At 57.1% G+C, this 17,279-nt stretch overlaps 1 protein-coding gene across 7 annotated transcripts in view; it reads right to left on the bottom strand.

Moving 5' to 3' along the window:
• Nucleotides 1-17,279, bottom strand: part of NPHP4 (nephrocystin 4) — a 110,073-nt gene that overhangs the window by 40,219 nt on the left and 52,575 nt on the right. For 6 of the 7 annotated variants that reach the window (XM_078452515.2, XM_060626200.3, XM_060626201.3 and 3 more), the window contains 5 exons: nt 13,484-13,666; nt 9,888-10,026; nt 3,651-3,712; nt 1,651-1,758; nt 116-267 (listed from right to left, as the gene is read on the bottom strand). In XM_078452515.2, coding sequence (XP_078308641.1) covers nt 116-267; nt 1,651-1,758; nt 3,651-3,712; nt 9,888-10,026; nt 13,484-13,666 — 644 coding nt within the window. The remainder of the gene's footprint in view (nt 1-115; nt 268-1,650; nt 1,759-3,650; nt 3,713-9,887; nt 10,027-13,483; nt 13,667-17,279) is intronic. The other variant, XM_060626203.3, reaches the window with a different exon arrangement.

The raw sequence follows: 17,279 nt of genomic DNA, 5'->3' as shown, positions 1-17,279 counted from the left end.
TCCAGGAAAGAAGGGAGGGGCAGGACCTGTGGCCCCACCTCTGGGGACAGCCTGTTGTTCAGGGTCCGTCTTCACGGCACAGCACACACCGGGCCCTCCCACGGCCGCCCCTCACCTCCTGGCCTGGACGCCCGCGACAATCGGGACGTGCACCGGTGTGAAAGGCAGCTCCTGCAAGTGTTCGGCAACAGATGCTCCCAGGACCAAGGACGCCTGGCTCAGCTCGGCTTCCAGGTGACAGATCCTGCCCTCCAAGGGGAGCCCCTGCTGAGCAAAATGTGGGCCCGGGTGAGGCCAGCCAGGATCCCAGCCTGTAACGACCAAGGATGCTGGGGTGTGGGGGTTCACGGACGAACCGCCTCTGTCGGACTGCCAGCTTCAGCAAATGAAAACACAGGAGGCCCAGTTGCCTTTTAACAGCAGGTGAACAATGAATAATCTCGGTACAATGTAAGTACGTCCCGTGAAATATCCACGACTGACTTATACTAAAAAGTCACCGTTTATCTGAAACTCGGGTTTATCTGGGCATCTCGTATTTTGTGTGAGTCGGGAAGCAACGAGAAAGGTAGCGTCAATTTTATGAACAGGTACCATGGGAGGGATGTGCTGTCTGAGAAGGTCAATTAACATAAAAACCACATTTATAGAACAGAAAAACAAGCCCTCCTTCAAACCACAAGACGCACTGGTCCCCAGCCCCCGGCTGGCGCGTGCAGACCTTCCTCTCATCCCATGTCACTGGGGTATTCTAGTCATCCCCTTGTATCCCACCTCCCACGTCCCTCCAGAGTAGAAGGCGTGTCTAAATGAAGAGCTTGTCTGGGGACCGGAATACTCTCCTTCGAGCCTGCTTCCCCAGCTTTCCGTTCCAGCTCAAAGGAACACCACAAAACCAGGGAGGACTCTCACACATCTCAGCTGTCAACACTAAGAGATGCAGGCTTTTCATAAACACACGAGCCCCAGACAGGCTTTAGACCGAGGCATTTCACGGTACTGGGCGTGTTCTCAAATAGATAAGGGAACGGCACTACTTTTCCTCAATAGACTCCCAGTATAGGACTGAAGATGCGGTTTACAGGAGCGCCAGCCAGCTTTTGGAATCAGACTTCACTTGTGCTCCCCAAGGTCAGCGGCAGCACAGGCCTGTCTGAGCCCAGACGCACCAGAATCCAGGACGGCGGGTTCCGCTGCTTCTCCTTCGGCTGCTGACAGCAAGGAGAGTGTCCCGGAGTGCTGCAGGCTTGGGTCGGCCTCTATTTCTACCTCTGGCAAAACTGTCCTTCTCTTTCAGGCACAGAGACCCCAGGGTGGTCTAGCTCTGTCTGGTCAGGTGGAGCAAAAGCCTAATTAAGCCCTGTGGCAGGAAGAGCTCCCACACCTAATGCTCCTTGGTCAGCAGGACAGAACGGTGGCAAATACCGGAAGCAAGAACTGTTAAGCCATGTCCACACACACACCCTCCCCCTCCCCCCACCCACCCCCAACCCCCCGGCCCCGCGACCGTCACCATGCCCGTATCACGGAGAGCCCATGAGGGTCTCGGCCGCCTCACCAAGGCCCGGCACAGCTCGCAAAGCCAGAGGCCTCAGCAGAAGCCAGGGTTCGCAGCCACTCCCTGGAGGAAGGAAGGGAGGGCGTACTTACCGCCTGGACCGGGGAGGGCTCAGAGCCGGCAGGTTGCGGGGACGACAGCGTGGCCGAGCGGCACCGGGCGGCGGACCGTGGGGAAGCCGCCAGCTGGGAGAGAGACAGCTGAAGGGGAGGAAGCGTGGACGAGACGTGAGACACACCCCCGTCACGTCACGGCGCCTCCCACCCACGCTGGCACAGACCCGGTAAGCGGGGCAGAGAGGGCAGCGGGAATGCGACCTCGTGCTCGGTGGCTGCTCTGGAGCCCAAGACCGCTCCTGACTTCCTTCAGTTTAGCTGTGGACGCGCAAGGCCGTGCCCTCTCCCAGATGGTAACGTTTGCTTACAAAATCTTACTAACACAAAAGAGCAAGTGGAGAAAGGGAGGGCCAGGGAAGCCAGGGTCTCTGCCACTCGCGGGCTGCAGGGCGGGCTGGTCTCTGAACCTGGCGGGGTTTCACTTCTAGCCGGGGACTGAACATCTCGAGACCCTTCGAGTCCCAGCACCTGTGCTCCCGTGACATGAGCCTGGCATGAGGGCCATGACTGCAATGGCAGCCCAGGCGGGCTCTGGAGACAGACCGCTGGGATGGAGTCCCCGCGTCATCACTAGGATCACGCGACCGTGGGCAAGTCACCAAACACCTTTTTTTTTCCCCCTCGGTGTCCTGTCTGTACGACGAAGAGAGCACCTAAATCACAGGACCAGCTGGGAATGAAGCGAGAACCCGCGGGGAGGGGGTGGCAGGGAACCCGGCACATGGCTAGCCTTCCGTAAACATCACAGGCGTTCGGAAGCTGAGTGTGGCTGTCAAGGGGGCCCACCGTCCACTGGAGACCCCCCTCTCAAGTCCCAGACTCTGTCCCGCACAGCCACAGCCGGCCCGAGGAGGTGCTGGTGCAGACGGACTCGACACACGAAGAGGTGGTGAGGGCATACGACCGAGTGGGGGCGTGTGGCAACAGGGGACCCCAGAGCCCTTGAAGGGGCAGAGGAGAGCTGCAGGGTCTGTTCAGCTCCCCTCAGACCCCACAAGCTGTCTTGAGCCTCTCCTGCCTCTGGAAGCAGACAGCGCTATCCTGTGAGTCCCAAACATTTAGGGTGACATGGAAACTTCTGGAAGGAAAGTGCTTGAACAGGCCAGCAGGGAAGCCTGGGAGGCTGTCCCCACACACGTGTCTTCTGGCAAATACAATGCTCACTACTGAGCCAGTTTACAAGCTGCATGGTATACAGGAAAACTGCTTCTGTGGGGACAGTCTGATACCGGATTATTCGACTTTTCTAGGAAGTCAGTTCCTAGGGTGCTGCTGGCAGACGACGTTGGCTGGAAGACAAGCCAACCCTGGCCCTGTACAAAACGGCGCAGCCGGAACCGCGGGCGAGCACCACAACCACTCGGGTTTCCAGAGGCCAGAGCAAGGCAGGGCCTTCTCTTCCTACGCAGGAAACCCTCAAACGCAGAGCCGTCTGCTGTCTGACGGGCGGTCTCTGCCGGCCGCAGCCTGTCTCCACCAGCACCAGCTGCTCAGCCGCTGGGCCTGGCTGGTGCCCCAGGCAGCCATGACCTCGCTGGCCAGGACACTGGTCACTGCCAGGCCCCCTCTCCTGGCAGAGACGGTGGGGAGGAAGGAGATGAAGACCATACTATGGAGCCTCAGAAAAGCAACCGAGGCTGTTCGGTCCCGAGAGACTCTCCAGCCGCTAGACATAACTGCCGGGGAGAAGACGTCATTTCTCAAAAGTATTGAAATGTGCCTTTGATGGCTGACCGCAGGATCACTAATAACACTGGTGGCCGCCAGATGGATGCACGGAGAGCTGAGCAGCTGCAGCCGGGAGGGTGGGGCACAGCAGGGCAGGGACGGGACGCAGCACCTCGGCCCCTCCCCTTCCCCAGCCCCAGCCCACCAGGCGGGACACCACTGTCCTTCAAGACGCAGAGAAATGTAGCTGGAACCTTCGGGTAACTGAATTTGGAATTCTGAAACAGGCCTCTTGGGCCTGGACTTACCCCTGGTCCCACGGGCGAGTCCTGGGGGGCAGCGTGCCCCCGGGCTGGCAGCGCTGGTGGGCCTGGGGGGGGAAACAGATGGAGGTGGGGAGGGAGCCCGAGTCAGCCAGGACCTGCCCCGTCTGCCCCCTGGCTGTGACCGGTGCCGCCCGCGGCCCAGGCAGCAGCTACTGGGCAGAGTCCGGGGGCCCAGCAGTTTGGAGCAGACTTGGCCTGGGCAAGAGTGAGGATCGCTCTGCGGGTGACAGCAGAGGATGCAGCCTGAGCCAGGTGTGCTGGGGCTCCAGCTTCTCTGCCTGGCCTCGTGCTCTCCGATCGTGTGGTCTCACCAAGGGTGGGCTTCGTGACCGTCAAAGTCCTTGCGTGCCTGCCCAGGGTATTTCCATCTTCCCGCCGCTCACACACACCTGACTTCAAAGAGCTGGGGTCCCGTGTCGGCGGGCCTGGCATCTCCCCAGCTGGGGTGGACTTGACGTCAGGTAAGGAACTTCTAAACACCCCACTTTTCCTGTCTCCCAGCCCTGCTGATGCCCGCTCACTCCAGGTGCAGACGTGGTGAGACCGGGAGGGGTAGAGGCCCCCAGAGCAAGGGGCCACATGTGTCCTTTGACCTCAGGGATGCCAAGGCAGGCTCCCACAGGCTCCAACCTGCATCCACCTCGGAGTCCAGAGGGCACCCCCGTCCGTGGCCTGCCTGCCCCTTGCTAACAGGCCAAGGCAGGTGCTTCCCAGGAACTTAGAAACACTTGAGTCCCAGAAACTTCAGTGCCCCAAACTAGCTCATGGCAAGTCACTGATCAAGCTGTGCCTCCGGGGAAAGGTGTCACCTCACCAGAAGCAAATGCACATGAGGATTCGGCCAGCCAGGGCACCTCCACTCCATTTCAGCCACCCTCCTTCCCGAAACTGTCCAGCCACCGAGTCTTGCTTTGTCCCACCCGGAACAGGGACCCTGGAAAGCCCCACAGCCTGACTTTGGCAACAAGGCTAAAACTGCAGGAAACGCCTCCGTGGCCCTCCACTAAGAAAAACCGGAGCCTGCCGTCCAAGACCCCCTCCACGCACCCCTGTTCACCCACCTTCTCAAAGCTGGGTGCTGTGCGCTATGTTTCTTGAGGTAAGTCTTTACATTGGGACTTATGCAATCTTATCTTCCTAGAGAATAAATCAGCATAAGAAAGACTTTAGCGGCAGAGTAAAAAGATGCCTGCTGGTGACCGCAGGGCCGGGACGCCCGGGGGGGGGGCAGGGCCTGGGCAAAAACACACCAAAACCACAAAACATCCCGGCTCCAGCTTTTTGTACCAATGCTCTGGGCGGTAATCGGTGATCGCTGGCCATGTTGCTTCCCAAACAAGACCACCTACCAGCCACAGCCAGAGAACGTGTCCTCTTCACGAGGCCACTTCAGTGCCTCCAAGAGGCTCCCTGAGGCCACAATGCCGGACCCAGGATGGGAGGCCTGAGCTCCAGCACAGGGCACAGCCGGGCCAGGAGCCACCGGGCAGCACGTGTGCGGTGACGGCACATCAGAAAGAGCCACGTGCACACAACACGGACACACGGAGGGAAGAGCGGCCGTGGTCACGTGTGTGGCCTGGTAACAACTGGGGCGGGGGGAGGTCCTGATGTGGAAAGGGGGCCAAGAGAGATCATGGCATGGGAAAAGCCAGTCCCCAAACAACCTGTATGTGTCATCTCATCCACGTTCAAGGGGGAAAAGTTGGAAAAGAGCGCCGTGGATGCAGGAGCGTAGATAAGGCCACTGAAATCCATGCAACGGGGTGCGAGGGCGAGGGGCTATCACCTCCCCCTTGATGCGCCAGGGTAAGCGTGCACATTCACGGGTCGGTGGTGAAATTACAAAGAACTTCGGGGCGCCTGGGCGGCTCAGCTGGTTAGGCGTCCAACCCTTGGTTTCAGCTCAGGTCATGATTTCACGGTTTGTCAGTTCGAGCCCCGCGTTGGGCTCTGAGCTGCGCGTGGAGCCTGCCTGGGATTCTCACTCTCTCCCTCGCTCTCTCCACCCCTCCCCTGCTTTCTCTCTCTCAAAATAAATAAATCAACTTAAAAAAAAAAAAAGAACAAAATTTAATTTAACAATCATTACGAGGTGCGACTTTGCATCTCCGTCGGAACCCGAAACGCTCCTGGCTGAACCAACGACAGCAGGCAGGGGGGCAGGGCGGCCCGCAGATGGAGACACCACGGAAAGTAGCTGCTAGCCCCAGAGGCTCGCCCCGCACGCGCCCCTTCCGGGAGCAGCACCAGCATCTGGCTGAGCAGCCACAGGGCTCTGGTCTCCTGAAGAACACGGAAACGCCGAGAGGACCGGCAGCCCTGCACGCGCTCTGGGCGGCTCAGGGGCCACGCAGCCTGGGAAGCCACGTGCACCTAGGCCTCGGAGGTGGCAAAGAGGACAGCGGGAAGGGACTACCCAGGTGGTTCCCCCGCCACCAGGGCTGAGTGCTGTGCGGACAGCATCCCCACCGACCGCCCGAGACAGAGGACAGCAGGTTGGCCACCTGAGTGAAGATGCATCTTTCCCGACACCTTGCTACCCACTGGTTAGCCTCCACTTGCTGAAAGCCACCGTCAACAGAAGCTCCCCATCCAAGCCGCCCTCTGTCAGTTTGGCTTCTAGAAGCGCAAACTGTGGACACAGACCCTCGGGTCACGCAAAGACCTGTGTCCTGGCACCTCCTCTGCCTGGGGGACGCGTGTACAGGATCACGCAAATCTGAAACGTCAACGCTCCACAGACCCTGCCTTTGGTGAGGGGACTGGGCAGGGGTCACAGAGAGTTAGGCAAACAAGTGCACGGGTCAATGGAAGACCAGGCGTTCGTGGAGGCTTCCTCCAGGCTGGAGGGAGCAGAGGCCTCTCTGGAAATGCTGGGGGGCCCACAGCACAACCACCTCCCTGCCCGTCCCCAACCAGGGGCCAGCCCTGTACAGCAGGTACCACCAAAGCCCTTTGTCCCAAAATGCAAGCTGTCTTCCGGGAATGCTTTTCTTAAACACCGCTGTGCGTTCTGGGGGGAAACTGAGGGAAGGAGTCAGCAGGCGGGCCGGATGAGGGGTGTTCACAGAGGAAAACGCTGTCCAGGGGAACAAACCCACCTATGTCCAGCTGAGGGGTCAGTCATCGACTAGCTCAGGTCTCGGACCGGGGAGTGGGGGGGAGGGTCTGGCAACATTACAGGATCAGGACAGCGGACACCAAACGCATGGCCGAGGAAGGGTCAACACTGCTAAAGACAGCGTCACCGTGATTTAAAGAAAGACCTGGAGAAACAGATGTCCTCACTGGGCCTTGAAAATAAAGGATTCCTCAGTATCTGATGGTTATTCAGACACCAAGAATTCATACGACAAACCCATTTGAAAGGCCCTCATTCCTAATTATTTGGGGGTAAACAGTCATCCTCCCTGAGACTCTAACCACAGGAAATGGGGACAGTGAACAAACCGCAGAGATTAGGGACAGCCAGCTCAGAGATGGCGTGGCTATGGGGCTTGGTGCTGCACCCAGGGTGCACGCGGGTGGCCGAGGGGCTCCTGCACACCGGATGCCTGGGGAGGCCCAGCACACCTGGGGGTGCTGCGGGGGAGGGGCTGGGGCTGCCCACAGCTGCACAAGCCCCCCTCCACCCCCCACCGCAGCCGCCACCATTGCTCAGGCAGGCCGGGCAGTCAGGGGCAGCGAGGGACATGCATCCCGAGCACACCCGGGGGTCCTAGGGTCCTGCCTGCGCCAGCAGCTGCCACAATGCTGCTAAGTTAGGGCCCAGGGTCCAACATGCCCCTGAGCACCTGGGAAGCGGCTCCACACCTGCGGGAGCAGCCGGGCTCTTTGTGCGAGAGATGCATGTGCCTGGTAGAGACGCCCCAACCCAGATGTCCCCTAAGCACAGAGGACACGGGAGAAGATGCATGCTCCAAGGGCTGACGAGGGGGTGTCACCACAAAGGTGTCACGTCTAATGTCTGTCCATCCTGCTGCTGGAGGTGCGCGAGTGCCCCAACCAGGCCCCAGAGGAGTGGGGAGAGCCAAGGGGTGCCCAGAGTCTGAGGCCGGGGTCAGCGTCAGGGGCTGGCCACTGCAGGGACCTGCCCCTTGCCAAGGCCTCTGCTCTGGGCCACCCGCTAACGTCCTCCCCCAGAGCGCACACCTGGGATCCCTTGAAATCTGCTAGCTCACGTCACTCCAGCTGGACAGCTCAAACGCCCCTTCCTGAATAACTGCCCTGATGACACAACCCAGGGCAGGGAGCCGCCTGTCGGAGAAGACGTCCCTGCAGTGCCAACACACAAAGAGTCACAACCATGGCAAGAACCCAACCCAGGGTATCCTGGGAAACACCATGAGGACAGGTTTCCCACGACCCCTTCTACCCGGCTGTTTTTCAAATCCGTGAAGCGAACACGCGGACATTCTGAGACCGCCAGAACATTCAAAAGTAAAATATGGGTCAGGGAAATTCCAAGTTCCAAAAACCAAGAGCGAGTGCCCTCTAGTGGCTCCGTGCACTCGTTCCCGGAGGGTGATGAGTGGGCCTCTGCTCCCTCGTAATTCTCCAGAGGACATAAAAAAGATAATTCATAACAGAGAGCCAAAGTCCCTCACTTAACGTGACAGCCGCGTGTCCTCAAGATTTCCAACGGAACCGGGTAAGTTGGTAAAATATCGAAGGAGGAAAGGTTTCCATCACCGCTTAAGCACGAGAGATATTTAAGTCTCTTGCGTCGGGTCCTGGGAGGCCAGGCCTTCAAATGCTTGGAATCTGGGATGAAGGCAATCCTCTCAATGTGATGTGAATGCAGCGATAAATCCCAATTAAATAAACCAAATGCAATCAGGTTCCATCCGGGCGGACCTGCTGGTCCCCAGATGGTGGTGGAGAATGGATGGCACTGCCACCACACGTCTGTACTAGATCTGGATCCTTCCAGCAATCTGTCTGCCATGATGTTAACCATAACTCTCCTAGTAAAGAGCTCAGAGGGCGCGAATCCTCCATGCCCAACTAGGGCTCAGTGAGCCCCGCACGGGGAGCACACACCCCCACCCAGTCATCCAGAGAGATGTCCGTCCCACTGACTAACATGATCATCTCGAGCCCAAAGCCAGCGGCGTCTGTGGGGAGGGAGGATCCCCTTCCCCCTGAACCTCCACAACATGCCTGGAGCCCAGGAGTGTCTGGCTTCCCATGGGCACTGTTCTGTGCCTGGCTACGTGCGGAGAGCTGGAGACACTACGGTCCGAGGGACAGGCCAGCTCCCACCGGTCTCCATCCTCGCATGGCACAACAGGGGTAGGACTGCTGATATCTGTTCCTTCGAACATCTCAAAACGCAGGCAAAGCTGGCCCAAGCTGGGAGGCCGCCCCACGGCAGAAGTGGCAGAGTGCAGGGACCAAGCGGGGACTTGGGTCCGTGGGTGACACGTCTGCCGGCCCCACCCTGACTCCACAACTCTCTTCCGAGAGCAGCACCGATGGCTGCCGGTCAGGAACCACGCGGACAAAGGCAGGGGACGCAGCAGGGGCCCCGGTCAGGACTTCTATGGAGCGTGTGAACAGAGGTTCTTTCTGCTGGGATTCCCCAGAGCTTCCGGGGTCACTACGTGGAGAAACTCTTCCCGGAAGGAAGCCAACAGCAAGAGAGCTCAGGGGTGAGGGGATGAGGTGTGGGAGGCAGACGGACAGACGGACATCACTGCTTCACCACCTGCACACGTGCAGACACGTCCCCGCCCACGGGAAGGACGCTGCTCTGCTGGTAGCCCTCACTCCCTTCCTCACAGGCCCGAGCTGAGAGCAGACGCCCCACTCTCGGACTGGAAGCGGGTGGGAAGCGCCTCGTCGGAAGGGCAAACCCACGACACGCTAACAGCACAACGCAGAGGCGCACCCATGGCGCTCAGCGCGGCTCCGGCTCTCGGGCCCGCGTCTGCAGGACCCCCGTGCCAAGGGCCCCGTGACGCGTCACCGGCACAGCCTTCCGCGGGCTTCTGGTCAGGGAGCTCCGGGTGACAGGTGACACCGCGCCAGGCCACCCGTCACCGTCCAATCCTACAGCTCCACATCAAGCAGAAGCTCAGCCCACTGGCTCAAACGACAGCAATCTGTGGCGATTCGCGGATGAACGTTATCGTACCGGCCCAAGTACGTCTCCTCGGGAACAGGCGGGAGTCACGCTGTGTGCTCCAAAATCAGTGCCTTGCAAACACTTACTTGCAGGGGACGCGGGTGGCTTCCTGGAGGGCTGTTGCTCCGCCTCCGGGCCGCGGCCGTGCCCTGGCAGCGTGTCCGGGTGCCCCTTGGGGCTCAGCGAGTACTGGAACTGGACCGTCCCCGACGCCACCTGCTCCACCTGCGAGGAGACAGCAAACAGCAGCCGCCTCCCTTAGTCGCGCCTTCGTGTCGAATCGACCCGGGAGCGAGCCCCCCTTCCTGTCACCTTGACCCGGGAGCGAGCCCCCCGGCCCGAAGTCCGCGTAAAACCAGCGATGTCTGAAGCCACATGCTCTGAAGTTATAATCGAGTCACTTGCCAAGCAGAAAAAGATCAGCGTCCAGCAGCCATCAAATCCCAGACGCCCACACTAGCACAGAATGGCCCCTGCACAAGTAGAAATCACACCTCCCCAGTTTCGAATGTGTTTTTTAACAAATCTATGCAAAGCCGACCTTTTAAATTTTGGTGCATAGTGTGAGTGCCACAGTCAGTTCTCAAGGTCTTTGGTATGCTGTTCAGGGTCAGACTCGGGCACGTGCACCTGAGGGTTAACCCGGCATTTCTTAAGCAACGTTAGGGGCTTGCTTTCCAAGCCCCTCCCTCTTCATGGCCCCTCCACCCGTACTGCCCAGTCCCCTTTACCATCCTCTAGACCAGACCTCACTGTGCTGCACGCTTCTGGCAAGAAACAGTCCCTGAATCCGAGGCCACAAAGTGGGAGGACAGAGTGGTTTCTTTAAAGAGTGCGGGACTGCATCAAAGAGCTAACGTTCTCGTCTGTCATTACTGGAGGTCACTATATAACGTCTAAGAGTAATCAACTAAGAAATAGAAGTAGAAGCATTAATATTTGGAAACAAAGTAAATGCCAGAAGTCACCGCTAAGAGTTGGAAGTGACTGCCTCTGGAGATGGACACTTTTTTTAAAAGACAGTAATTCGCTCATAGGAAAACTACAAGAGTGTTTAGGAAAGAAAACATAATCATAACACACCGTTCTTACCTTCACAGTAAATAACACTGAAATAATCATAACAGAAGCCCTCAGATTTACTTAGTCCAAAACTATGGGATGTTTACAATCTTTGTATTTTCCTCCAAGTAATATCTGCCACTTCCCCTTAACTGTAAGCTCACGGGATCAGGGATAGTTTCCAAGAATGTATACAGGTGCTCAATAGCAGTTCACTGAATGGGGGCGCCTGGGTAACTCAGTCGGCTGAGTGTCCGATTCTTGGTTTTGGTTCAGGTCACGATCACACAGTTCGTGAGTTCAAGCCCCACATCGGACTCTGTGCTGACAGTGCAGAGCCTGCTTGGGATTCTCTCTCTCTCTCTCTCTCTCTCTCTCTCTCTGCCCCTCCCCTGCTCACACACACACACTCTCTCTCTCTCTCAAAATAAGCAAATTTTTAAGTTTAAAAATTAAAAAAAAAAAGAAGTTCACTGAATAGAAGAGTAAGATAAAGAGTGGCCTGGCGTAGGGGTGGAGACTAGGCACACGCTGGCCCACAAGCTCTCTGCCTGCCAGACACCGGCACGGCTGTAGAAGGCAAACACAGGAGGAAGCGGAGGAGGGTACGGAATCGCGGCTGTGACCAGATGGGGCCCACTGTGTCAGGTAGTTACACGTGTTTAGCACAGTGGTCCTACCAGGTGCAATTCTGCTCCCAGGAGACACCTGGCAACGTCCGCAGCCACTGTGCCCACAGCTGGGGGCACGCTCCTGGCATCTAGAGGGCAGAGGCCAGGGCTGGTGGCAAACGTCCCCGCTGTGCAAGACAACCCCCGCAGCACAGCATTATCAGGCCCAAAATGTCAGCAGCGCGAAGGTTGAGAAAAGCCAATTAGAAGTGATATTCCTTGTGAAAAAATGGCAGTACTGGAGGTATCTGTGTCCTCGAGACAGTCGAAACTTCCAAACGCTTACCCCCCCCAATACAGCTTACGTACGCACGTAGAAAGTGAAGGAAACGTAGTGGCACGACAGGCTAAAATTAGATCCAATAAATATTTATTTAAACACATACATACACCCACACAGAGAGAGAGGGGGAGAGAGAGGTGATGGCCTCAGGATTTCCAGTGGCAATTTTATAACAAGGGCTCAGACTAGTCCGTGGGGGGGATGCAGCAAAATGTGGCCCCATAATGAGACGCTCCTGGAACAGGAAAAGCCACACAGTCAGCCGCTCCCTCATCCAGGTCCCCAAAGCATCATAAATAACAACACAGAAAATGATGTTTGTCGCCTGGGTCAGCACACAGACAGCGTGCTGAAATAACACAGTGGCCCCTTCACCTAAGAAAAATGACACAGTTGAGCTCTAAAAGGTTCCTGGCCGCACCACTGACACAAGGAGAACACGTTTCAGGAACGTGAGCGGGAGAACCGAGAGCCCTTCCTCGACACAGGCATTGGGAGAGAGACTCCAGCCATCGACCGGGGCCGCGGGGTCACACGGTGTCTGTGACACCCCAGGTCCCTGCCACCCACCCTGCGAGGCTGCCGGTGGGGTGGGGGAGGCGGGGGACGAGACCTCTCACAACACACACGTCAGCTGGCCCTGCCCCCCGTTTTACCTGACTCCTCTACTGGGGTTCAGAGAAAGCTTTGTTCCAAACATGGATTTTCAAAACTGCTGCTGTGGCCTGCCCTCCACACAAAGCTGGAGGGAGCCAAGGGCCAGCGGGCACGAGTGACAAGTCACACGGACGGGCCGGGCTGGACGCGGACGGCCCAGCTCCGACCACAGCCCCGAAGTCCACCCTCCATGGCAAAACGCTCCAAGAGTCCTTTTTAAAAAGGCATGGACAGTCGCGCCTGGGTGGCTCAGTTGATTGGGCGTCCGACTTCGGCTCAGGTCATGATCTCACGGTCCGTGAGTTCGAGCCCCGCGTCAGGCTCTGTGCTGACAGCTCAGAGCCTGGAGCCTGTTTCAGATTCTGTGTCTCCCTCTCTGTGACCCTCCCCCGTTCATGCTCTGTCTCTGTCTCAAAAATAAATAAATGTTAAAAAAAATTTTTTTTTAAATAAAAAAATAAAAATAAAAAGGCATGGACAGGGGTGCCTGGGTGGCTCAGTCGGTTAAGCGGCCGACTTCGGCTCAGGTCACGATCTCACGGTTCGTGAGTTCGAGCCCCGCGTCGGGCTCTGTGCTGATGGCTTGGAGCCTGGAGCCTGCTTCAGATTCTGTGTCTCCCTCTCTCTCTGCCCCTCCCCTGCTCACACTCTGTTTCTCCCTCAAAAATAAAGAAACGTTTAAAAAAAAAAAAAAAAAAAAAAGACACGGAGAGCACAGAAGTGGATCTTGTTCCACAGAGTGTACAAATAAGGGTCACAGGCCACCTTGCAAGACTGACGTGTGAACAGCACATCATGAGCCCCGAGGTGAAACCAGCCTCAGCGAGTTCGCAGCCAACTGTGACTCAGCAGTCACACCTGTCTTTTAAGGGCACATCCGTGACACGAGACATTCTGCTCACGACACATCCACAAACAGATCTGTCAACTTCTGGTTCTGAAAACATACGAGCTTGCTAAAAGCTTACGAGCCAGGACTCATACTTACAAAAGCACCTCAACAATTTACCTCTTTGGAGTTCATGCAGGCTGGGGGCACTTTATAGACCAGACGGTGCGACGGGTTGGGCCGGATCCCACCCTGCAGAGGTAAGACCACCTTTCCGGAGCCGGCTTCCGGCAAGGGGTTCCACACAGCCCAGCGGACCATGTGCATGCATGCCACGCTGGACAGAGAGGTGACCGACGTTGCCTGGGAGGGAGACAAAGCACAGCGGTGTGTGAGTTACCAGCAAACCGGCTGGCAAACACCAGGGAGCAGGGCCGCCGGGCAGGGACCGTGCAAGAGGGGCCTGTCTAGCAGGAGGAGAACACAACACAGAAGCTCAGGGGACAGGGAAGCCGCTGCCCACCTTGAGGAGCCCCCCTCAAGCTAACCAGCACCCTCCTCCGTCCAGGTCTCCCTTTCTGGCTCAAAGCGGCGGCGGCTTTTCTTTTAAAGACCGACATCATCCTTCTGACCTTTCCTGGTCCCATAAGGCTCTTTCTGCAGGTTTGTAAACAGGCTGTACCTCGCCCACGTCTGCACAAATCCATTAGGAAAACACCAGGAGTGACACTTGTGTTCGTGATAGGAAACTTTGTAAAATAATGAAGAACGCACATGGGAATTCAAATCAGGATTATTTACACACAGTTTCTGCAGCTAAGTCCCAGCTCAGAATGAATGGCACGTTTCATCCATGTGACTCCGTGTACCTGGGAAATCAGCCGGGTCCTTCTCCTGCTTTTCTCTATCACTGGCCAAGCGAAAGCAGCGAGGACACTAAGGAAAACCTAGGATTAGGGAAGAGTCATTTTCTCCAATACGGTTCGAGGGCTTGAGTCAGCGGTGTTTTAATGGCTCACTTTCATCCATTCACTGAGAAGTAAGAATAAAACCACATTCCAGGCCCCGGTCGGGTGGGAAAACCCCTCATCGGCTGGGCAGTGATGCAAGGCAGAAGGCAAGGTCAGGAACTCCGGCTCTGACCGAGCCCGACAGGCAGACGCCGCAGGCTCCCTGGGAGGCAGCACATCGGGACCCCGGGAAGGCAAATTCTCGACCAGGGGCCACGGGACACTTGCAAGGAGGTCAGACTGGGAGCCCAGGAGGGCCCTTCCGGCCCAAGAGCACAGCGGCCCTAACCAGGGTCACAGTGACACAGTCCAGACCCGGGCCGCAGCCACACCTCCTCTGCCCCGACTCCAGGCCCGGCTGGTGACACGGGAGGAGCAAACCCCGAAGGTGGCGGGCAGTAACTGGAGCACGAGCTCAGCACCCCGCCTCCTGACGCTGTCCTCAGAGGCAGCAGAGGGCCATCTGCGCCCGTCTGGCATGAGGACGGTGGTGCCATGTGGTCCCTGGGCAGCCGAGGGAGCCGAGGGCCTCCGACGCTCTAGACCACCAGCCACACGCGCTAACCCAGGCAGCCCGGTTCGGGCCACGGGGACGGGGAAGGTGGACAGCCTGCATGGAGGGGGCCTCACACTCTTGGAAAGGAACCGAAGCCCACGCCCCATCTGTGATGGTGAAGGACATCGTCCCCAAGGAGAGGAGAGCCAAGGCGCCCGCTGACACGGGCTGCGTCCAGCAGAACGGCTGGGGCTCCCAGCGGACCCCGCTTACTTGCTGGACACGGGTCAGCTGCCACGCCCTTGTCCTGGCCAGGAGTCGACTGCGCTCGGGTCCAAGGTCACATACGCACAAAAGGACTCTGGCTGGAGCCCCACGCGGATGGCTCGACAGTCAGCGAGGCCACACCACAGCCGAGCGTAGGTGCAAACAGCACCCAACATGGAAAAGGAAGCACATTCGTCTCCTCAGTCAGTCTCTCCAGACTGTTCCTTTGCCAGATGCTCTTCCTTCCTGCTGCTTCCCTCGGTCACGTGGGGATAAATGTCCAGAGTCAGCGTCTGGTCTTGAATTAATCTCTTCCTGAGGCCCCATCGTTAGGGGACCGACCTCACTTCAGGGGGGCCTGTTCTGACCCTTTAACGGAGCCAAACTTCAGATAGCAGCTGGGCTACCGCCTCCTCTGCCCTGGTTACAGGGGTGACCGGGGATTTGGGTCCCCGCCAGATCAACGAGAAAAACACTCACATCCTGGAAGTACCAGGAACCAGCAAAGTGAGAAGCCGAAGCACACGACCCTGTGTGACACTTCCGACGCGAGTCGAATACGAAGACGATGCCTGCGGCTCCCCATCCCGTTGGCCGATGACAGGGACACAAACCAGCACCAAGCAACTATAAATCCACTGCCCTTCAAAAACAAAATTACTATTGGGGCGCCTGGGTGGCTCAGTCGGTCGGGCGTCCGACTGCAGCTCGGTCACGATCTCACGGTTTGTGAGTTCGAGGCTCTGCGCTGACAGCTCGGAGCCTGGAGTCTGCTTTGGATTCTGGGTCTCCACCTCTCTCTCTGCCCCTCCCCCACTCACACTCTGTCTCTCTCAGAAATAAACATTAAAAATTTTAAAAATATTTTTAAAAAATGACTATACATGTGCCGGCAAAAACGGCCACTATAAAAACTACACAGACCCAATCATTTCTAGACTACTTTTCTAAACAGTCATCTATAAAATCCAGTTTATTATGGGATCAAAAATAAAATGAAATATGTGTCCAACTTTTCATGCTCTTTGTACAAGTCCTTGTGGTTTAATCTTTCAAATTAGGTGATTCTGATATGCAATCTTCCAATTTCATGGTTCCTTTGGTTTCCCAGTCCTCGATCGATAGAGCTCTCCTCTGCACAGCGTATCCAGCTTCCCTCGCTCGTGTCTCCAACAGCTCCGACGAGAGGAGACAGTTAGCAAGTCACTGATCGCTCCTTTGCAAAGATTTCTGCGACAATTAGGGCTCGATGGCAATTCAATTGCCATTTATTAGCCTATGCTCCCTCTCACCAGGCCAGGGTGACAGCTGCAGGCAGGAACCTCCCCCACCCCACGTCCCTCAAATCCCCCCAGCCCCAGCCCCAGCCCCAGGCTCTGAGGAGAAGGTCAGGTGCATCCAAGCAGGTGGGCAGAGTGAGAGCAGCTATTTAGCTGGCCACCATGATAAGGCTCCTCCTGTCGGTGAATTCTAGTGGTCGAGAGAAGATTGGTTACTGTAGAACGTCTTATCCTGTCCAATCAGGTTTGACTTCATGAAAAGAAGAAAAAAAATACATCACATTGCTCCCACTAAGACTTTTAATTGTAACAGCAAACAACACACGGGAGGCCAAAGGAACACACTTGGAATGTGAGCCAGGTTTGTCGCGGAACAGAAGAGCCACGCCAACATTCACCAGGCAAAGCCCAAACAGACAGAAAACAGACACCCGACCCCAGGAATGCCGCACTCTGGGCTCCCTGAGGTGGGCTTGACGGTGGCCTCAAAAATACATGTTCACATCCTAAGCCCTGAGCGTTGTGACTGTGACCTTATTTGGAAAAAGGGTCCATGCCCATGGAATTAATTATTATGAGATCAGGAGATCTGGATTATCCAGCTGGACCCTAAATCCAATGACAAGCATCCTTACAAAGCAGGACAGACAGAGAGACAGAGGGGGACGCGCAGAGGGAAGGCTGTGTGCAGGTGAAGGCAGGAGCTTCGCCATCAGCTAAGGGCCGCCAGCAGCCACCAACCCGGAAGAGGCAGGCAGGACCCTCCCCTGCAGCCTCCGAAGGGAGGGACGCCGCCCTGCCTGCACTGGCTTCGGCCCAGTGCAACTGACTTTAAATCCGAGGCCTCCAGACCATGAGAGAATAAATGTCAATCACTTTGAGACACACACAGTTGGTGGCAATTTGGGCCGGCCGCCCCAGGA

This window comes from Panthera onca, chromosome C1 (assembly GCF_046562875.1).
Source record: "Panthera onca isolate mPanOnc1 chromosome C1, mPanOnc1 haplotype 2, whole genome shotgun sequence".
Classification (NCBI taxonomy): domain Eukaryota; kingdom Metazoa; phylum Chordata; class Mammalia; order Carnivora; family Felidae; genus Panthera; species Panthera onca.
The sequence above is the reverse complement of the archived record's forward strand: the minus strand, read 5'-3'. Positions and strand labels throughout refer to the sequence as shown.